The following is a 20,121-nucleotide window of genomic DNA, read 5'->3' as shown; positions in this document are numbered from 1 at the left end:
TATACATTATTATACACATATTTTCACTTTTGACCTTTCCATATTTATTCTCCTCTATTATTTCTAGTCTCCCACCAGTCATACCCCTTGTTCCATGTTAGATAGTACTCTGTGTCTTCCTTTTCTTTTATCTCTTTTGTTAATTTGTCCATCTCAGCACAGTCCAGGAGTTTTCTTATCGCTTCTTCCTCTGATGGTGTATTCTCATTTTTCCAGCACTGTGCATATGCTATTCTTGCCGCCGTTATTATATGTAAAATTAAGTACCATATTTCTTTACTATGTTTTCTGAAGCCTGAAATTGAATTGCCATTCCTTGTAGGGGGAGGGGGCTTTGCTTTCCAAAAGAAACTGGGAGACAGGCCTGCGAGGTTTGCTTTAGCAAAAGTCATACCACGTTGTCTTTTAGAGGTGAAAGAGAGCATAATCCCCCTTTAAAGACGCATTGGCAACTCAAATTGGCCTGGTGTTTCTGGTTGCTCATTTTACCCACACATCTCCTTCAAGATGGACTTGGGTGGAACGAGCTAGCAATTGGCTTTTCTGCTTGAAGCAATGTGCCTTGGAACCTCTGGATAAGCACAACAAAAGTTCACTCTTCACAGCTGAATAGGGCCTTTCAGATTGTCCCCATGATAGAAAATCCGATCTGAAGGAATAGGAGCCATTTTATCAGGCGGAACATTAGCGTCAGACAATTTTCTTAATTTTCTTAATCTTCTTCTCTTGGCCTCTTTGTTTTTTGTACCTTATGCAACAGTCAAATCACCAACAAAGAGAACAAGCAATCATTCACCATACTTTTTGTTCTGCATAGAGGTAACTTCTATCGCTTGGAATTGTTTTGGCCTGTGGTAAAGCAGAGAGCAGCGATTCTCTTCATCGGGGATCTTCAAACTTGGCCCTTTGAGATCTGGTGGACTTCAACTCCCAGAATTCCTCAGCCAGGCACACTGAGGAATTCTGGGAGTTGAAGTCCACAAGTCACCCCCTCCTCTTCACTGTGGCAAATCAGCTGAGGACACAGCTTTATATTGCATACCTGTCCTGTGTTCCTTAGTTGATCCAGGTATCTTCATGTGTGTGTTTTAAGTGACTTTCAGCTTTCAGTTCTTTCTGGCATATTCTGTTTTCCAATATAATAGCAGCACAACAGCTATTCAGTGTCACCTTATAGGAAAGATAGATAGATAGATAGATAGATAGATAGATAGATAGATAGATAGATGGATGGATGGATGGATGGATGGATGGATGGAGGGACAGACAGATGGAGGGAGGGAGGGAGGGAGGGACGGAGAGACGGAGGGACGGTCAGACATAGATGGATGGATGGATGGAGAGACGGAGGGAGGGACGGAGGGACGGACAGACAGATAGATGGATGGAGGGAGGGAGCGAGGGAGGGACAGACAGAGACAGAGATGGATGGATGGATGGAGTGAGTGAGTGAGGGAGGGAGGGACGGAGGGATGGACAGGGACGGAGGGAGGGACAGAGATAGATAGATAGATAGATAGATAGATAGATAGATAGATAGATAGATAGATAGATAGATAGATAGATGGATGGAGGGAGGGAGGGACAGACAGACAGAGACAGACAGATAGATAGATGGATAGAGGGAGGGATGGATGGAGGGACGGAGGGATGGACAGACAGAGACAGGTAGATGGAGGGAGGGAGGGACAGACAGACAGAGATGGTGGGTGGATGGATGGATGGATGGATGGATGGATGGATGGAGTGAGGGGCAGAGATAGATAGATAGATAGATAGATAGATAGATAGATAGATAGATAGATAGATGGATGGAGGGACAGATAAACAGACAGAGATAGAAGGATGGATGGAGTGAGTGAGTGAGGGAGGGATGGACAGGGACGGAGGGAGGGAGGGACAGAGATGGATGGAGGGAGGGAGGGAGGGACAGACATGGACGGACGGATGGACGGATGGATGGATGGATGGATGGATGGATGTTTCTCAACCTAAGCAACCTTAAGATGCATGGACTTCAACTCCCAGAATTCTCTAGGCACACGCTGACTGGCATATTCTGGGAGTTGAAGTCCACCCTTAAAGTTGCTGAGGTTGCGAAATCCCCGAGATAGATAATAAATAAACTTTGCGTACAGAACTCCGGGAGAACACATGAAAAGCGCTCTAAAACTGAGTCGATTTCAACCCACTCTTTAAGTGCTGCTTTGGTTTATAATGTTGATCTCCCTACTATATTATATTTCAAGGCTTTTATCTGAGTAGCGGAAGATCCTTTGTTCATCTGGTTCTCTTTCCAGAGAAATAGTGGAACACATGGTGCAGCACTTTAAAGCACAGATATTTGGAGATCGCAAGCCCGTATTTGATGGGAGGAAAAACCTCTACACCGCAATGCCGCTTCCAATCGGGAGAGATAAAGTAAGTATATAATGCTAAGTTGAGCTCTCGACTTCTGTTCGCGCGAATAATTATTATTATGGTTGGGGTTCCCCTTGCCTCCCATCACTTTCTGTGGCTCCTTTTTTTTTGGTTTTTCATTAAAAGAGGTGCTGACTTTTTTTTAATACCTTCTAAAACAGTGGTTCTCAACCTTTTTAATGCCGCGACCCCCCAACCGGTCGTAAGTTGAGGACTACTCAACCGGTCATAAGTCGAGGACCACTCAACTGGTGCAGCACCGTTTGCAGAATGGGACTTTTGGCGGGCTCAGCAGGGCAGAGACAGCCTGGACAATTCCTATTGGCTTTTGAAAGCCAATAGAATTAGACTCTATTCAAGAGAGTCTATTCTATTGGCTTTCAAAAGCCAATAGAATAAAAGGGAGTAGCACAGCTAAGGAAAAGGGGAAAAAATGGCGGACTGCGTTGTTTGGTGACCCCCGTGAAATGGCCGTTCGACCCCAAATGGGGTCCCGACCCACAGGTTGAGAACCACTGGACTAAAAAGCTTTCAGTTCTTGGTAGGGGAGTTCACTTCCATCCCTCCCCTCCCTCTTCCAGCGCGCCTGTTTAAGCGGAAAGAATCATCTTGTACTGCTTTCCAAATGTTGCAGGTGGAATTGGAGGTCACGCTGCCAGGAGAGGGGAAGGACCGAATATTTAAGGTGGCCATCAAGTGGATGTCGGTGGTGAGTCTCCAGGCCTTGCACGACGCTCTCTCCGGCCGCCTTCCAAGCGTCCCTTTTGAAACCATTCAAGCTCTCGATGTGGTGATGAGGCACCTGCCCTCCATGAGGTGAGAGATGAATCCTTTCCCCACCGTCCGGTCAGAGCCGAAGAAGCTTCTCGAATAAGAAGCGAAACGTCTTCAAAGAAAAACAAGGAAGTCCAGTTGTCTCCAGAAAAACAGGCACCTTTGGGACAACCCTGACCTGGATGACGGAGAACGTCCATAGACCAGGGGGTAGGCAACCTCGGCTCTTTTATGACTGGTGGACTTCAACTCCCAGAATTCCTGAGCCAGCCATGCTGAGGGGAAAGGGAGAGGTTTCCAAGCTGAGCCATGCTGGTTCAGGAATTCTGGGAGTTGAAGTTCATGAGTCATGAAGGGGCCATAGTTCCCCCATGCTGGCTCAGGAGTTCTGGGAGTTGAAGTCCACGAGTCATGAAGGGGCCATAGTTCCCCCATGCTGGCTCAGGAATTCTGGGAGTTGAAGTCCACGAGTCATAAAAGAGCCAAGGTTGCCTACCCCTGAACTAGATGACAGACAGACAGATAGATACACCTATATCAAGGGTAGGCAACCTTGGCTCTTTTATGACTGGTGGACTTCAACTCCCAGAATTCTTGAGCCAGCCATGCTGAGGGGAAAGGGAGAGGTTTCCAAGCTGAGCCACGCTGGCTCAGGAATTCTGGGAGTTGAAGTCCACGAGTCATAAAAGAGCCAAGGTTGCCTACCCCTGCCATAGATATAGATATAGGTAGACAGACAGACAGACAGACAGACCTAGGCCAGGGGCACACAGCCCTCTGATCATTTTTGTTGCTCTTCTCTGCACTCTTTCTAGAGTCTCAGCATCTTTTTTTACATCATGGTGACCAAAAGTGGATGCACTATTCCAAGTGTGGCCTTACCAAGGCCTTGTAAAGTGTATTAAAGATGATCACATGACCCAGGGGCGCTGCAACGGTCATAAATATAAGCCAGTTGCCAAGCATCCAAATTTCGATCATGTGACCCCGAGGGTCACAAGTGTGAAAAACCGGTCATGAAATACTTTTTCCAGTGCCACTGTACCTTCAAATGGCTGCAAGTCGAGAACTACCTTAATAACAAAGGTGGAAGGGACTTTGGAGGTCATGTAGTCCAACCCCCTGCTCAGGCAGGAAACCCTATACCATTTCAGACAAATGGCTGCCCAGTCTCTTCTTTAAAACTTCCAGTGTTGGAGCATTTACAGTTTCTGGAGGCAGGTTGTTCCACTGGTTAATTGTTCTGTCAGGAAGTTTCTCCTTAGTTCCAGGTTGCTTCTCTCTTTGATCGGCTTGCTTTGCTTCTTGTCCTGCCTTCAGGCGCTTTGGAGAATAGTAGTAGTTTCAAAAACTGCAGCTGACAAATGGCAGCCTGCTCACCAAAAGGCATTTGATCCCTTCCCCCCCCCCTCCCACATAGGCAGGACAGCCTAGGCCAGGGGTGTCAAACTCGCCATTGTCATGTGATGTGCTGCAAAGCATCGTGACTTTGCTGGCAATGGGGTGGGTGCGGCTTCCGCATGCTGAAACCAGCCGGCGGGCCAGCAGTTTGACACCCCTGGCCTAGGCCAGCAGTAGGCAACCTTGGCTCTTTTATGACTCGTGGACTTCAACTCCCAGAATTCCTGAGCCAGCCTGGCTCAGTTTGGAAACCTCTCCCTTTCCCCTCAGCATGGCTGGCTCAGGAATTCTGGGAGTTGAAGTCCACGAGTCATAAAAGAGCCAAGATTGCCTACCCCAGGCCTAGGCATTCCCACGTGAAAGTTCAGAGGCAGTCATGAACTGAGAAGGTGCTTCTTGTTGGCCCCTGGACCCCCCCGCCCCCCCCCGTTTTTCTTGCTCAGAAGCCTTTGAATTACTAAAAGAAGAGAACACAGGTAGTCCTCGATTTGCATCCGTTCACAGTGACTGCTCAAAGTTCGCGATCTCTTCTGCCACAGTTGTTAAGTGAATCACTACATTTGTTAAAGAATCATCCGATCAAGTACTAAATGTTGAAATAGGAGGAAATAGCTATACTAGTCTCCCACTTAATTCTTCAACTCTTTGTCAGCAAAAAGAAATCTGAATATATATATATATATATATATATTTTTAAACGGCAGATATACTCCAGTGGGCCGATCCTTTTTTACTGCATCAGAAGGATGTTCCAATCCTTTGGGAGGCGGTAGAGAAGTCTGGTTTGGATTCCATCAGTCGGTCAGGCCTTCCCTGTGGAAAATGATGCTGAACATCGACGGTAGGTTTCACGTTATCTCCTTTTTCTTCTATAATAATAAAAATGGAGCTACACTTCGCAGGACAAGCAAATTCTTATATCCCAAAATGTTCCTCGCCTTCAAATTCAACATTTAACTTTGGCAAACTCTTAAGAATTCTGGACTTCAGTTCCTAGAATTATAATAATAATAATAATAAAGTTGGAAGGGACCTTGGAGGTCATCTAGTCCAACCCCCTGCTCAGGCAGGAAACCCTATACCAGTGCTTCTCAACGTTTGTGTGACGGCGACCCCCGTCACACAAACGTTCTGCGCATGCGCGGCGCCGCGCGCGTGGGGGCAGGGCCCCCACGCGCGGTGCGCATGCGTGGCGCCCCCCCACGCGCGACGTGCATGCGCGCCGCTCCCCACGCGTGGCGCGTGTGCACGGCGCCGACCCACGCGCCCCGCGCATGCACGGCGCCGACCCACGTACAACGCGCACGCACGGCGCCGCCCCCATGCGCGGCGCACATGCAAGGCGCTGCAAAAAATGGCGGATCGCCACCTTTGGCGACCCCCGAAAAATGGTCGATCGACCCCAAATGGGGTCGCGACCCATAGGTTGAGAACCGCTGCTCTATACCATTCCAGACAAATGGTTGTCCAATCTCTTTTTAAAACTTTCCAGTGTTGGAGCATTCACTGCTTCTGGAGGCAGGTTGTTCCACTGATTAATTGTTCTAACAGTCAGGAAGTTTCTCCTTAGTTCTAGGTTGCTTCTCTCCTTGGTTAGTTTCCATCCATTGCTTCTTTTCCTGCCTTTGGGTGCTTTGGAGAATAGCTTGAATCCCTCTTCTTTGGGGCAGCCCCTGAGATACTGGAATACTGCTATTCTACATTTGGATGATCTTGTTTTAATCACCCAGAAGGGTACAGCTGAAGTAGACCTGAAGAATCTAGAAAAGCCACTTGGGTGCTCTTGATTTGCTGTCTTTTGCTTTGTCTTTTTTAGTCTCCGCGACCGCCTTTTATAAAGCACAGCCAGTAATTGAATTTGTATGTGAAGTTCTTGATTTCAAAAGTATTGAAGAACAACAGAAACCTCTGACAGATTCCCAAAGGGTTAAGTTTACCAAAGAAATTAAAGGTAAGACACGAAAAACAGTGTTTGAAATGAGATGACACAAATTTTTTTTCTTGGCGTTGAATGCGCAGTCTGTCAAACTGGAGCAATCCCCTTTTTAAAGAAATCTTCTAATAAGCCTTTCACCTGTTACACCTTTTCACTTGGCAGAAAGGAACTTTTTAAGATAATGTTTTCTGATTCCAGTGAGCTTTGCCTTCAGTTTTTCTTTAAAAATTGCATAAAATAGATGGACTAAACTTCAGTGTTACGTTACATTTTAAATTTTGAAAGGACTATCCACTGATTCGGAATGTTTTATAAAATGACTGCCTCTGTGTAGTCTCTCGATTTATGGGAGACAAGAATTTCTGTCCCTTTTCTGGGTTTTCCATTAACTGTATTTGTTGATCAGTTGAATCTTCTGTCATAATATTTAATTGTTCCACTTTTTCTATTATATTCTCTGTAGTTGATTTTTTAGTTGTAATCAAAGTTTGAGTTCATATATCTGGGCTGACATCTTGTTCTTTTCTGTAACTTCTTATTTCATCAGTAGATGTAAGAATAGTTTTATAAATTGCTTTCACCATAAAGAGAATCTGTTCCTGATTTTCATCCATATTCTTTTAGTAGTGTATTAGCTTAAAAGCTTTACAATCAGAGAATGCAAAAAAAATTTTTTTTTGTCACTGAGTATAGAACACAGCTGAGCTTCTCACAGCTGATATCTCAAGGTTACAAAAGTCTTATCTATAGTCTGAGCTAATGGCCAAGTCTCTTTTAAGCAATAACAAGTTGTAATATCAGGTTTAGCCACAAGATGTCGCCCATACCATTTAGAATTTTCTTTTAAGTCCAAAATTTTTATAATCTTTTCAATTTTACTTCTTTTTTGTAAGTAAAAACCCAGATCTTCAGTAAGAATAAAAAATCTTTTAGTCCACAAACTTTAAAAAAATAAAATTCCAATTAGGATCAAGTTATTCTTGCAATGTTTTAAACTCTCCTGGATAGTCAGTCGCCGCTGTTTTTAGAGGGAGGGATAGAATCTCCCTTCCTTCTCCACAGGGGGGAAAGTATGTTGAGCAGCTTATGCAGGTAAAAAAGATAGTTAGGATTTAAGAGAGGTAGATCTCACCCAGTCTCATCGGCGCTGCTTTATAATTGCCTGATGGTAAATGTGACTTTGGCTGTCTGCAGCGAAGTGACGAGCCATATTTCTATGGCCGGTCTTTGTCCACCGATTTAGAGGCCTGCCCCGGATCGAGCGGAAGGGCTACTGCCCTCCCGCGATGAAGCAGGGATCCCCTACTTGCTGGTCACCCCTACAGGGCGACTTTCGATCCTTCGGATCCAGGGTCCCCCAACGAAGCGAAACTGGACGTGGAAGACGGAGCTCGCCTTCCAGACGTCCATGGCGGTCGCGTCGGCAAACCGGAAGTCGGGAGACAAGAATTTCTGTTGTTAGGCAAGATGGTCATTCAAGGAATTACACCCCATTTTATGACTTTTTTTGTCATGGTTGCTAAGCAAATCACGGCAGTTGTTAAGGGAATCCTATGGTTGTTAAGTGAATTGGCCTCCCCCACTGACTTTGCTTGTTGGAAGCTGGCTAGGTCTCAAATGTCAATTACATGTTGCAACTTGCCAAGCCCCCAAATTTTGATCAGGTGACTGGGAGGATGCTGGGTAGGTTGTAAGTGCGAAGACTGATTGTTAGCCATTATTTTCAGGGCCATTGTAATAATTGAAGAGTTGTTAAATGAACGGTTGTAACTTGAGGACGGCCTGTACTGTTGTGAGTTTTCACAAACTGAGCTCTGTCAAGTGAGAAATTAATGATTTGGTTCCTGTGTTACTAGGCCTGAAGGTGGAAATCACTCACTGTGGACAAATGAAAAGAAAATATCGCGTCTGCAACGTTACGAGAAGACCAGCGAGTCACCAAACGTAATATCGACGTTTTGTTTATTTTTGCAGTTATTTAAAAATAACCATTATGCATAACTATATTCCAGTGATGGCGAACCTTTTAGAGACCGAGTGCCCAAACTGCAACCCCAAATCCACTTATGCGTCGTCGGGTGCCGGGTGGGAGTGGCCCATTGCGTGGGTGTGGCCCATTGGGTGGGCATGGCTGCAGTGGTAACGGCAGACTGGGTGGGACTAAAAAGTTCAATCAATTCCAACTTTGCAAGATCTTTTTTTTCCCCGCGAGAAGTTGAAATTGACTGATTGATTGAACCTTTTTTTTTTTTTTTTGCACACGGCGGCGGAGGCCTAAAGTGAAAAGGTTTTATAAAACCCAGCTGAAGGCCTAGGACTGGGGCGACGGCGTGCGTGCCCACAGAGAGGGCTCTGAGTGCCGCCTCTGGCACCCGTGCCATAGGTTCACCACCACTGCTATATTCCATATTCAGTGCTTGGGATCCTATATCTCCTCAGCAGATAAATGATCAGGCAAAAAAAAAAAAGACATATATCATATGGCTTTATTCCATATACCAATTGCAAAAATTCTGATCCGAGGGAATAGTTTTTTTTTTCATAGGGAGATGGTGTCCTGTTTGTGAAGATTTTATTTTGACCCATTGGGACTTGTTCATTTGATTGAAATGCTTGGTAAATTCTGGTTTTAGGAGTTGAATAACAGAGTTGGAAGGGACCTTGGAGGTCATCTAGTCCAACCCCCTGCTCAGGCAGGAAACCCTATACCATTTCAGACAAATGGCTGTCCAGTCTCTTCTTAAAAACTTCCAGTGTTGGAGCATTCACCGCTTCTAGAGGCAGGTTGTTCCACTGGTTAATTGTTCTCACGGTCAGGAAGTTTCTCCTTAGTTCTAGTTTGCTTCTCTCCTTGATCAGTTTCCATCCGTTGCTTCTTGTCCTGCCTTCAGGCGCTTTGGAGAAGAGCTTGACCGCCCTCTTCTTTGTGTCAACCCCTGAATTATTGGAAGACTGCTATCACGTCACCCCTAGTTTGAATCTGAGATGCATTTTGAGTAGACTCAACATGTTAACCCTGGTTGTGGTTTCCAGATTAGCTGTTACATGAAAGCTGGCCACTGAATCATAAACAGAGATTGAAAAAAAAAAAAACCATGTGTATATTCAGAATAGGATATTATAAATTATTTAGGAATGCGCCTTCAAAGTGGGAACTGCTGTGCCCTCATTAAAAGTTGGTTAGCTTTGGATTGGACAATCTCTTAACCAGGGGTCCCCAACTACCTGGGTCACGGACCGGTACTGGTCAGTGGTACTGGTCAGGAACTGGGCTGCACAGCTGGAGGTGAGCACTGGGCGAGCGAAAATGCGATCTAGGTTGTGTATCCCCCCTCCCCCCCCGTGGAAAAATTGTCTTCCACAAAACCGGTCCCTGGTGCCCAAAAGGTTGGGGACTTCTGCTGTAAACCAGTGGTTCTTAACGTGGGTGATATTGCCCCCCCAGGGGGCGATTTCATTTTTCAAAGGGGCGACGCGGGGGCAAAGGAACCAAAAGGGGGCGATATGGGGGTGATGGAGCAAGAAGTTTTGGGGACACTTTTGAGACTTTTTCGTACAGTGAATTGCTGTATATCTATCATACAAAAACATCAGATCGCTTGCTATTAGTGGATTGAATTGTGTTTTCAAATGTTCCTCCAGCTAGCTTCAGTACAGAACGCCGTACGTATGTGAAGACGCATCGCTTATCTTCATGCGCGTTGCGCAGCAGCCTCTACCCATACAGTGGCGCGCCATTGGCCAGAATATGGGAGATATGGGGAAAAGACTGGAAATAAATTATTTGCATCGATATGTCCTGATGACAATTTTAAAGAAAACAAAAAAAGTGTTTGCATAAATTGAAGAATTATTTCCTATGTTGTGATTGAGAGGTTATGTTGGGGGAGGGGAACGATGACAACTTCCTCATTGGCTCAAAGGGGCGATTCGTTCAAAAAGGTTAAGAACCACTGTTTTAAACTATCTTACGTGAGGTGACTTGTAGAAATGCTAAATTGTCTTTTTCTTCCCTTAAACTTGTCGTTCTGCAGGTTTCCTCTTCAGCAGGAAAGTGGCCAGACTGTTGAATGCACAGTAGCTCAATATTTTAAGGACAGGCACAAACTGGTGTTGCGCTATCCTCACCTTCCATGTTTACAAGTTGGACAGGAGCAGAAACACACGTACCTTCCCCTAGAGGTAATCTTGTCGCCGTTGAGGCGTTTCCCCCCCCCCGTCCCCGGGTCTATTTCTCCTTATTTTGATTCTAAAACACGGCTTTTGTCATGATTTGGCTTCCCCCCCCCCACTACCAGGCTGCCATCTTTTCCTGTCTTAAAGGGGAAGGACAGAGACGTAGAATATAAAACACAGTCAATGCAAAGACGCCCTTTTCTTTCTGAAGTTGTTTAATGAAAAACTTTTCTGTTCTCACTGAAGCTAAACCAGAAGATGTGCCTGTCAATTACTGGTCTTGTGTGTTTGTCTGTGTGTGTCTCTCTCTGTCTCTGTCTGTCTCTCTGTCTGTCTCTCTCTCTCTGTCTCTTTCTCTCTGTCTCTCTGTCTCTTTCTTTCTCTCTGCCTCTCTTTCTCTCTGCCTCTGTCTCTTTCTCTTTGTCTCTGTCTCTCTGTCTCTCTCTCTCTATCTGTCTCTCTCTGTCTCTGTCTCTCTCTGTCTCTCTTTCTCTCTCTCTGTCTCTCTTTCTCTCTCTCTGTCTCTCTCTCTGTCTCTTTCTCTCTGTCTCTGTCTTTGTCTCTCTGTCTCTCTCTGTCTGTTTCTTTCTCGCTGTCTGTCTCTGTCTCTGTCTCTCTTTCTCTCAGTCTCTATTTCTCTTTCTGTCTCCCTCTCTCTGTCTCTCTCTCTGTCTCTGTCTCTCTGTCTCTGTCTCTCTGTCTCTGTCTCTCTGTCTGTCTGTCTGTCTCTCTTTCTCGCTGTCTCTGTCTCTCTCTCTGTCTCTCTCTCTCTCTGTCTCTCTCTGTCTGTCTGTCTCTGTCTGTCTGTCTGTCTCTCTTTCTCGCTGTCTCTGTCTGTCTCTGTCTGTCTCTCTGTCTGTCTCTGTCTCTCTGTCTCTCTCTGTCTCTGTCTCTCTTTCTCTCGGTCTATTTCTCTTTCTCTCTGTCTCCCTCTCTCTCTCTCTCTCTCTCTCTCTCTCTGTTTCTCTCTCTGTCTCTCTGTCTCTGTCTCTCTCTGTCTCTGTCTCTCTCTCTGTCTCTCTCTGTCTCTCTCTGTCTCTGTCTCTCTTTCTCTCGGTCTCTATTTCTCTTTCTCTCTGTCTCCCTCTCTCTGTCTCTCTCTCTGTGTCTCCCTCTCTCTGTCTCCCTCTCTCTATCTCCCTCTCTCTGTCTCTCTGTCTCTGTCTCTCTCTGTCTGTCTCTGTCTCTGTCTCTGTCTCTCTGTCTCTCTCTCTCTCTCTGTGTCTCTGTCTGTCTGTCTGTGTCTCTCTGTCTCTGTCTCTCTCTCTCTCTTGCTGTGTGTTTGTGTTTTATAAAGGGCATCCATTGGACACTAGGGAAAAATATTTTTGTGACGCCTCAGAGGAAAATTCAGTTGATCTATGACTAGCACTGCTGAAGCTAGGAAGTATCTGATCCATCCTTTGGATGAGAGTTCAGAGAGCCCTTGACTTATGACTGGTCACTTTGTGACTGTTCAAAGTTACGACAAGAGTCCAAAATAGGTTCTTACGACCTGGATTCGAAGTTCTGATGCTTCTGCCTCCGCCCTCCCCCTTTCCCACGGTCCACGTGAACGCATTTTGGATGCTTGGCAATTGCCCTGCATTTATGATAGTTTATATCAGGGGTCTTCAAACGTGGCCCTTTTATAACTTGTGGACTTCAACTCCCAGAATTCCTCAGCCAGTCCACCAGTCATAAAAGGGCCATGTTTGAAGACCCCTGGTTTATATCATTCTGCGATCATCTGACTGCAATTCACAAACTCACTCTCTCTCTCTCTTTTTTTTTTTTGCTGGAAACTGGCATTATTTCCAATTCCCAGCGAAAAACAGCCACGGTGGACAATAGGTTCACTTCACGACTGTGGCGCTTGCTTAATGACTGATTAAAATAAATAAAATGTTGCAAAATTGTGTTGGTCACATAATGACTTACGACTAATTCTGGGCTCAGTTACGGTCGTAAGTCGAAGACTACAATACGGGCAGCCCAAGAAACGGCATGCTGTAATTTCCCCCCCCCCCCCGAATCCTTTGACAGTAACTTTTTTGGCTGTGCCGCTTTAGGTATGCAATATAGTCGCAGGACAGAGATGCATTAAGAAGCTGACGGACAATCAAACTTCTACTATGATCAGAGCCACGGCGAGATCAGCCCCAGATCGTCAGGAAGAAATCAGCAAATTGGTGAGCGTCAACCCTGCGAGGTAGACCAGACTTTCAAACCAGATACTGTGTAGACCCCGAAGCTGCTTTGATCAGAAAGCTCTAGGACAGTGTTTCCCAAACTTGACAATTTTTAAGGCATGAGGACTTCAACTCCCAGAATTCCACAGCCAGCAACGCTGGCTGTGGAATTCTGGGAGTTGAAGTCCACATGCCTTAAAATTGTCAAGTTTGGGAAACACTGCTTGCTCTAGGACAGTGGTTCTCAACCTGTGGGTCGGGACCCCATTTGGGGTCGGACGACCATTTCCTGGGGGTCGCCAAACAACACAGCCCGCCATTTTTTCCCCCTTTTCCTTAGCTGTGCTACTCCCTTTTATTCTATTGGCTTTTGAAAGCCAATAGAATAGACTCTCTTGAATAGAGTCTAATTCTATTGGCTTTCCAAAGCCAATAGGAATTGTCCAGGCTGTCTCTGCCCTGCTGAGCCCGCCAAAAGTCCCATTCTGCAAGCGGTGCTGCACCAGTTGAGTAGTCCTCAACTTACGACCGGTTGAGTAATCCTCGACTTACGACCGGTTGGGGGTCGCGGCATTAAAAAGGTTGAGAACCACTGCTCTAGGAGCAGAACTTTGCAAGTCTGACCGTTCTTCATTCATCCCTCTTTTCTCCTCGGGAGGATTAAGGGCTGGGGACTGTTGAGATGTTTTTGTAAACAACTTTCTTGGCCTGGGTTCAAATCTTGTTTATCTGCTCGTTGCCTTGGCAGTGGAGCTTCCCTCTGTCCCTCAAGGCCATCCCCTCCACTCCCTGCAGTGGCTCCCTTCTCTCTCTTATTGGAACAGTAGGAAGGAGACCTACGGGCACAAGTGTATGTTCCACGTCTGAAGGAACGTCACGGAATGTCTTCCCGGAGTTCCACTCCCAGCGGTCAGATTTTTATAGAAAATACTTCTCCAGGAGTAAGAGAAAAAAAAAAAAATCATGGTATTGGAGGCAGAAGTTTTGAGGAAAAGAATAGAGAAAAACCAAGACTGTTATTGCAGGCATAGAACATAGAACACAGAATAACAAGAGCTGGAAGGGACCTTGGAGGTCTTCCAGTCCAACCCCCTGCTCGGGCAGACCCTATACCATTTCAGACAAATGTTAGTCCAGTCTCTTCTTACAAACCTCCAATGAGGTTTGTAAGAAGCACCCACAGCTTCTGGAGGCCAGCTGTTCCACTGGTTAATTGTTCTCGCTGTTAGGAAATTTTTCCTTCGTTGCTTCTCTCCTTGGTTAGTTTTCATCTGTTGCTTCTTGTCGTGCTTTCAGTTGCTTTGGAAAATAGATTGACCCCCCCTCATCTTTGTAGGAGCCCCCCCTCATCTTTGTTGACCCCCCCTCAGATATTGGAAGGCTGCTATCATATCACTCCTCGTCCTTCTTTTCATTAGACTAGGCCAGAGGTAGACCACCTTGGCTCTTTTATGACTCGTGGACTTCAACTCCCAGAATTCCTGAGCCAGTCATGTTGAAGGGAAAGGGAGAGGTTTCCAAGCTGAGCCATGCTGGCTCAGGAATTCTGGGAGTTGAAGTCCGCGAGTCATGAAGGGGCCACAGTTCCCCAACGCTGGCTCAGGAATTCTGGGAATTGAAGTCCATGAGTCATGAAGGGTCCACAGTTCCCCCACGCTGGCTCAGGAATTCTGGGAATTGAAGTCCATGAGTCATGAAGGGGCCACAGTTCCCCCACGCTGGCTCAGGAATTCTGGGAATTGAAGTCCATGAGTCATGAAGGGGCCACAGTTCCCCCCATGCTGGCTGAGGAATTCTGGAAATTGAAGTCCGTGAGTCATGAAGGGGCCACAGTTCCCCCATGCTGGCTCAGGAATTCTGGGAGTTGAAGTCCATGAGTCATGAAGGGGCCACAGTTCCCCCACGCTGGCTCAGGAATTCTGGGAATTGAAGTCCATGAGTCATGAAGGGGCCACAGTTCCCCCACGCTGGCTCAGGAATTCTGGAAGTTGAAGTCCATGAGTCATGAAGGGGCCACAGTTTCCCCACGCTGGCTCAGGAATTCTGGGAATTGAAGTCCATGAGTCATGAAGGGGCCACAGTTCCCCCATGCTCGCTCAGGAATTCTGGGAGTTGAAGTCCACGAGTCATGGGGGCCAAAGTTTCCCCCACGCTGGCTCAGGAATTCTGGGAGTTGAAGTCCACGAGTCATGAAGGGGCCAAAGTTTCCCTCATGCTGGCTCAGGAATTCTGGGAGTTGAAGTCCACGAGTCATGAAGGGGCCAAGGTTGCCTACCCCTGGTCTAGACGTACCCAGTTCTTGCAACCGTTCTTCATATGTTTTAGCCTCCAGCCCCCTAATCATCTTTGTTGCTCTTCCCTGAACTCTTTCTAGAGTCTCAGCATCTTTTTCATATTGTGGTGACCAGAACTGGATGCAGGTTGCATAGGCTGCTACCTCTCTTCAGGTTTAAAAACTTATAGGAGTTCAGAATTGATTTCCCATTGCAACTAATCCGTTTATTTTAGATGCATGTTTGTCTGAAAAGATTTTTTTTTGTTTTTCCCTCCTAGATGAGAAGCGCAAGTTTTAATACCGACCCTTTCGTTCGTGAGTTTGGAATCATGGTCAAAGACGAAATGACAGATGTCACGGGGAGAGTGTTACAGCCGCCTTCGATTCTCTACGGAGGCCGGGTACGTGGCCTCTGGGCTTCACGTTCTCATTTTAGTCGTTGGCCACAGGCCCAAAGTAAGAGCTGGAATGACCATTCCCGGTGATTTCAGATGGGCTATGTAGTATCCAGATTGATGGCCTGCAGAAGTTCTGGGGTTAAATGTTGGTATAAAGTTCTCACAGACAGGAATGACCTCCCAGTGGAGAATCTTAATAAGGGGGACTTGTCTGTCTCATGTCTCATGGGCATGTCCTGAAGGGACCTAGAACAGAGGTCTCCAGTCTTTTGGGCACCAGGGACCAGTTCCGTGGAGAAAGGTTTTTCCATGGACCGGAGGTGCGTGGTTTTGTGTGCTGTCCGTATTCCGCGGATAGGACTTCGTTTGTGCGGACCGGTAGCTGGCGTGCCATGGCCCGCTACCGGTCCACGGCCCGGGGATTGGGGACCCCTGACCTAGAAGAACTGAAATGGAGAACGCAACATGTTGGGCATTGGGAGAAGGCATCAAGAGATGCAGTTGTGCACTCAAGCATCCCATTCTAACTTTCCGCTGTGCACTTTTTACACTAAGGCGTGGCTCGTTCTTTGTTCTGCAGCCCATCGTACAGGTCGTCCTTGACTTGATGGCCACAATTGAACCGAGAATTGTGTGAAACAGTCAAGTCAGTTTTGCCCTGTTGCGCGACCTTCCTTGCCATATTTGTTAAAGACGAATCACTGCGGTTGTTAAGTTACTCACACCGTCGTTAAGTGAATCTGGCTTCTCCCCCCCCATTGACTTTGCTTGGCAGAAGGACGCAAAAGGGGATCACGTGACTCCCCCGGGGACAGTGCAACCGTCATAAGTACATGTCAGTTGCCAAGGGTCTGGATTTTGATCACGTGACCAGGAGGACGCTGCAACGGTCACGAGGGTGAAAAGCAATCATAAGTGCCGTTGCAACTCTGAACGGTCACTAAATGAACGGTTGTAATTCAACGACTACCTGTGTGTCTGACCAACGAGAGCTTTGATATCATGAGCTGTGGATGGGGCGTGGTCTATGAACACTCCGGTCTGGGTGTCTTTAATAATAATAATAATAAAGTTGGAAGGGATTTTGGAGGTCATCTAGTCCAACCCCCTGCTCAGGCAGGAAATCCTAGACCAGGGGTAGGCAACCTTGGCTCTTTTATGACTTGTGGACTTCAACTCCCAGAATTCCTGAGCCAGCCATGCTGAGGGAAAGGGAGAGGTTTCCAAGCTGAGCCATGCTGGCTCAGGAATTCTGGGAGTTGAAGTCCACGAGTCATAAAAGGGTCAAGGTTGCCTACCCCTGCCCTAGACCATTTCCAACAAATGGCTGTCCAATCTCTTCTTAAAAAACTTTCAGTGTTGGAGAATTCACAGCTTCTGGAGGCAGGTTGTTCCACTGGTTAATTGTTCTCCCTGTCAGGAAATTTCTCCTTAGTTCTAGGTTGCTTCTGTCCTTGGTTAGTTTCCGTCCATTGCTTTGTTTTTTCCCTTTTCCATCCTGGTGTTTGACATCAAAAGTCGGATGTGCTTAGACATTGCTGCACAGTAGATCTTTGTTTTGGTTTTTTTGTCTCATTCAACTTTTCTTCCCTCCTCTCTCTAGAATAAAGCAATTGCCACTCCAGTGCAGGGGGTCTGGGACATGAGGAACAAACAGTTTCATACTGGCATTGAAATCAAAGTGTGGGCCATCGCTTGCTTCGCTCCCCAGCGCCAGTGCACGGAAGTCCATCTTAAGTGAGTCTGTATTTGAGTGATATCTTTCTCACCTTTCCCAATTTTTCCCAAGCGAAGCTTTTGTCCTATTCTCGTCACCCGCTGTTTTCTCTAAGCTATTCTCTGTGTCTCTTTGCAATCCCTGTTTGTTTTCAAATGACTGTACAAGTAGCCCTTGTACTGGAGTTACAGTTGTAATTATATTGGTCGTTAAGACCTTGATTTTAGGACATGTTTTGGAGCAGTTGTTAAACGAATGCAGCAGTCCTAAAGTAAGTGCAGTTGTTGTTCAAGTGAACCCATTGTTTGCAAAGAGTGGCTTTTGCTGGAAATAGGAAGTGAACACCAGTTGGCCAAAAACGTAAATTGCAATCATATGATGACAGGACGCTGCAAAGAGGCATAAATACGGGCTGGTTGCCAAGCACCCCAAGTGCCCATCACACGGAGGGAGCCCCGGACACTGGAACGTCTCATCAAAAGATGAATTTTTTTTTTTTTAAAAAAAACAACTCTCAAATTGATTAGTTAAATTTACTAATTACTAATTGTAATTACTGCAGACTTAGGTTGGGAGTAGTGATTATACTCTGGGTGAATTACGTCGTGTGTGTGTGTGTGTGTGTCATTAGAATTTTACAGAACGGTTTTATATATTTACTTTTAACGCGCTGTATTTTTGTTCTGTAAAGTTGAATTTTCTCCATTGTCCTGACGATTGATTGAATCAATCATTTTTCTTCGTAAAGTCTTAAGTAGGCAGCCTCCTTTCAGGCATGCAAAGTTTGAAGGGGCTGTTTCAAGCTTCCTGGCCTAATGTTGGTTTGGAAGGAATGGATTAAAGTGGTACTCTCATAGATCAGTAGAATTGGCAGAATTGGATTCCAGAGCCGGGAATCCATAATTGTGGAGCATAGAATGTCACCTCTTGTCTTTTACTGACCCAAATGACATTATAAGCAATAACGGAAGATCTATTTGCTGAAATAGAGGCTTTGTTATGGCATAACAAAGAAAGCAAGAATAAGACTAAAAAGAGAAATTTAAAATTATATGTAATGGATTAAAAAGGTTTTGAGAAATATGGATTAAGGACTAAGATTTAGAGTTGAAAATTTGTGATTATTAGAATATATATATTAAACAGAGTAAGAATATACTTTTTGGAATAATATGTTTATTTGTATGAAAATTATTTTGTAATGGAATGAGAATAAGAATATGAAAGGTTTTTAGAAATTCGGATTGCTTTAACAACTAATTTAGTGTATTAAATTAGTAAGACGATGTTTTGTGTAATAATAGGTGTGTTCTTTTTTTTAGACATGATAATTATTTGAATGAGATTTAAATGCTATCTGAAGAAATAAGAGAGATTTGTGATAAAATCAACGATTTATGAGATTATGAATTAGAATACATCTGGATTAGTATTTTAGAAGGGATACCCGAAGTGATAATACGTTTATCTAAGATTAAATTGGACTATGGTAACTGTAAATTAATAAAGTTCAAAACAGGATTAGGATTTATAGATATGTAATGTAGAAATGGATTATATTAAATAGGTTATATTATTTGAGGGAAATAGAGAGGGAACATGTAATATATTTATTTGAGCTATTATATGATTTTGGTTTTGAATGATTGATCACCTAACCATCACGGGGTGTCTTGAGCATTCTGTTATATAAATTAAAAAACAATAAAATTTGTTATAAAAAAAAAAAAGAATGTCACCTCTGTAACGGCTGTGTACAACTTTTGGTTCCTGCTCTTAAAATGTGTTGTTGATACTTTTTAATGTTCCAGAACCTTCACGGAACAATTGAGGAAGATATCCAGAGACGCAGGAATGCCCATCCAGGGTCAACCTTGTTTCTGTAAATATGCCCAGGGAGCAGACAGTGTGGAACCCATGTTCCGTCACCTGAAGAACACCTATGCTGGCTTGCAGCTCGTGGTTGTCATTTTACCTGGGAAAACACCTGTTTATGGTCAGTCTAAGCGACAAATACACCTCGGTCCCTTTTGGCATTCGTGTAAATCAATGTTTCTCAACTTTGACGGCTGGAAGATGCCTGGACTTCAACTCCCAGAATTCCCCAGCCAATTGAATTCTGGGAATTGAAGTAATAGTAATAATAATAATAATAATAATAATAATAATAATAATAATAATAATAATAATACCATCAAACATCCACATCTGCCTATCCCAGGTCCTGGGTAAGGACTTGATAGGTAGACAAAATGCCAAATCCAGTCTGAACATTTGGCTGACTGTGCGATGATCAATAATAATAATAATAATAATAATAATAATAATAATAATAATAATAATAATAATAATAATAATAATAATAATAATAAAAGTTGGAAGGGACCTTGGAGGTCATCTAGTCCAACCCCCTGCTCAGGCAGGAAACCCTATACCATTTCAGACAAATGGCTGTCCAGTCTCTTCTTAAAGACTTCCAGTGTTGGAGCATTCAGCGCTTCTGGAGGCAGATTGTTCCACTGATTAATTGTCCTCACGGTCTGGAAGTTTCCCCTTAGTTCTAGGTTGCTTCTCTCCTTGATTAGTTTCCATCCGTTGCTTCTTGTCCTGCCTTCAGGCACCTTGGAAAATAGCTTGACTCCCTCTTCTTTGTGGCAGCCCCTGAGATACTGGAACCCTGCTATCATGTCCCCCCTCGTCCTTCTCTTCATTAAACTAGATATACCCAATTCCAGCAGCTGTTCCTTATATGTTTTAGCCTCTGGTCCCCTGATCATTTTCGTTGCTCTACTCTGTACTCTTTCTAGAGTCTCAACATCTTCCACGCATCTTCCAGTAGTCAAGGTTAAGAA

The 20,121-nt window shown here is 45.0% G+C and overlaps 1 protein-coding gene across 4 annotated transcripts in view; it reads left to right on the top strand.

Moving 5' to 3' along the window:
• Window positions 1-20,121, top strand: part of AGO2 (argonaute RISC catalytic component 2) — a 58,934-nt gene that overhangs the window by 19,955 nt on the left and 18,858 nt on the right. For 3 of the 4 annotated variants that reach the window (XM_039334555.1, XM_039334557.1, XM_039334558.1), the window contains exons 3-12: window positions 2,301-2,421; window positions 3,053-3,237; window positions 5,301-5,437; window positions 6,413-6,547; window positions 8,389-8,476; window positions 10,567-10,714; window positions 12,760-12,879; window positions 15,433-15,555; window positions 17,156-17,289; window positions 19,081-19,265. In XM_039334555.1, the coding sequence (XP_039190489.1) occupies window positions 2,301-2,421; window positions 3,053-3,237; window positions 5,301-5,437; window positions 6,413-6,547; window positions 8,389-8,476; window positions 10,567-10,714; window positions 12,760-12,879; window positions 15,433-15,555; window positions 17,156-17,289; window positions 19,081-19,265 (1,376 nt within the window). The remainder of the gene's footprint in view (window positions 1-2,300; window positions 2,422-3,052; window positions 3,238-5,300; window positions 5,438-6,412; window positions 6,548-8,388; window positions 8,477-10,566; window positions 10,715-12,759; window positions 12,880-15,432; window positions 15,556-17,155; window positions 17,290-19,080; window positions 19,266-20,121) is intronic. The other variant, XM_039334556.1, reaches the window with a different exon arrangement.

Source organism: Crotalus tigris, unplaced genomic scaffold (assembly GCF_016545835.1).
Source record: "Crotalus tigris isolate CLP2741 ecotype Arizona unplaced genomic scaffold, ASM1654583v1 scf7180000017631.5181431, whole genome shotgun sequence".
NCBI classification, from domain to species: Eukaryota; Metazoa; Chordata; class Lepidosauria; order Squamata; family Viperidae; genus Crotalus; species Crotalus tigris.
Note: the sequence above shows the minus strand (reverse complement) of the source record. Positions and strands in the feature narration are given on the sequence as shown.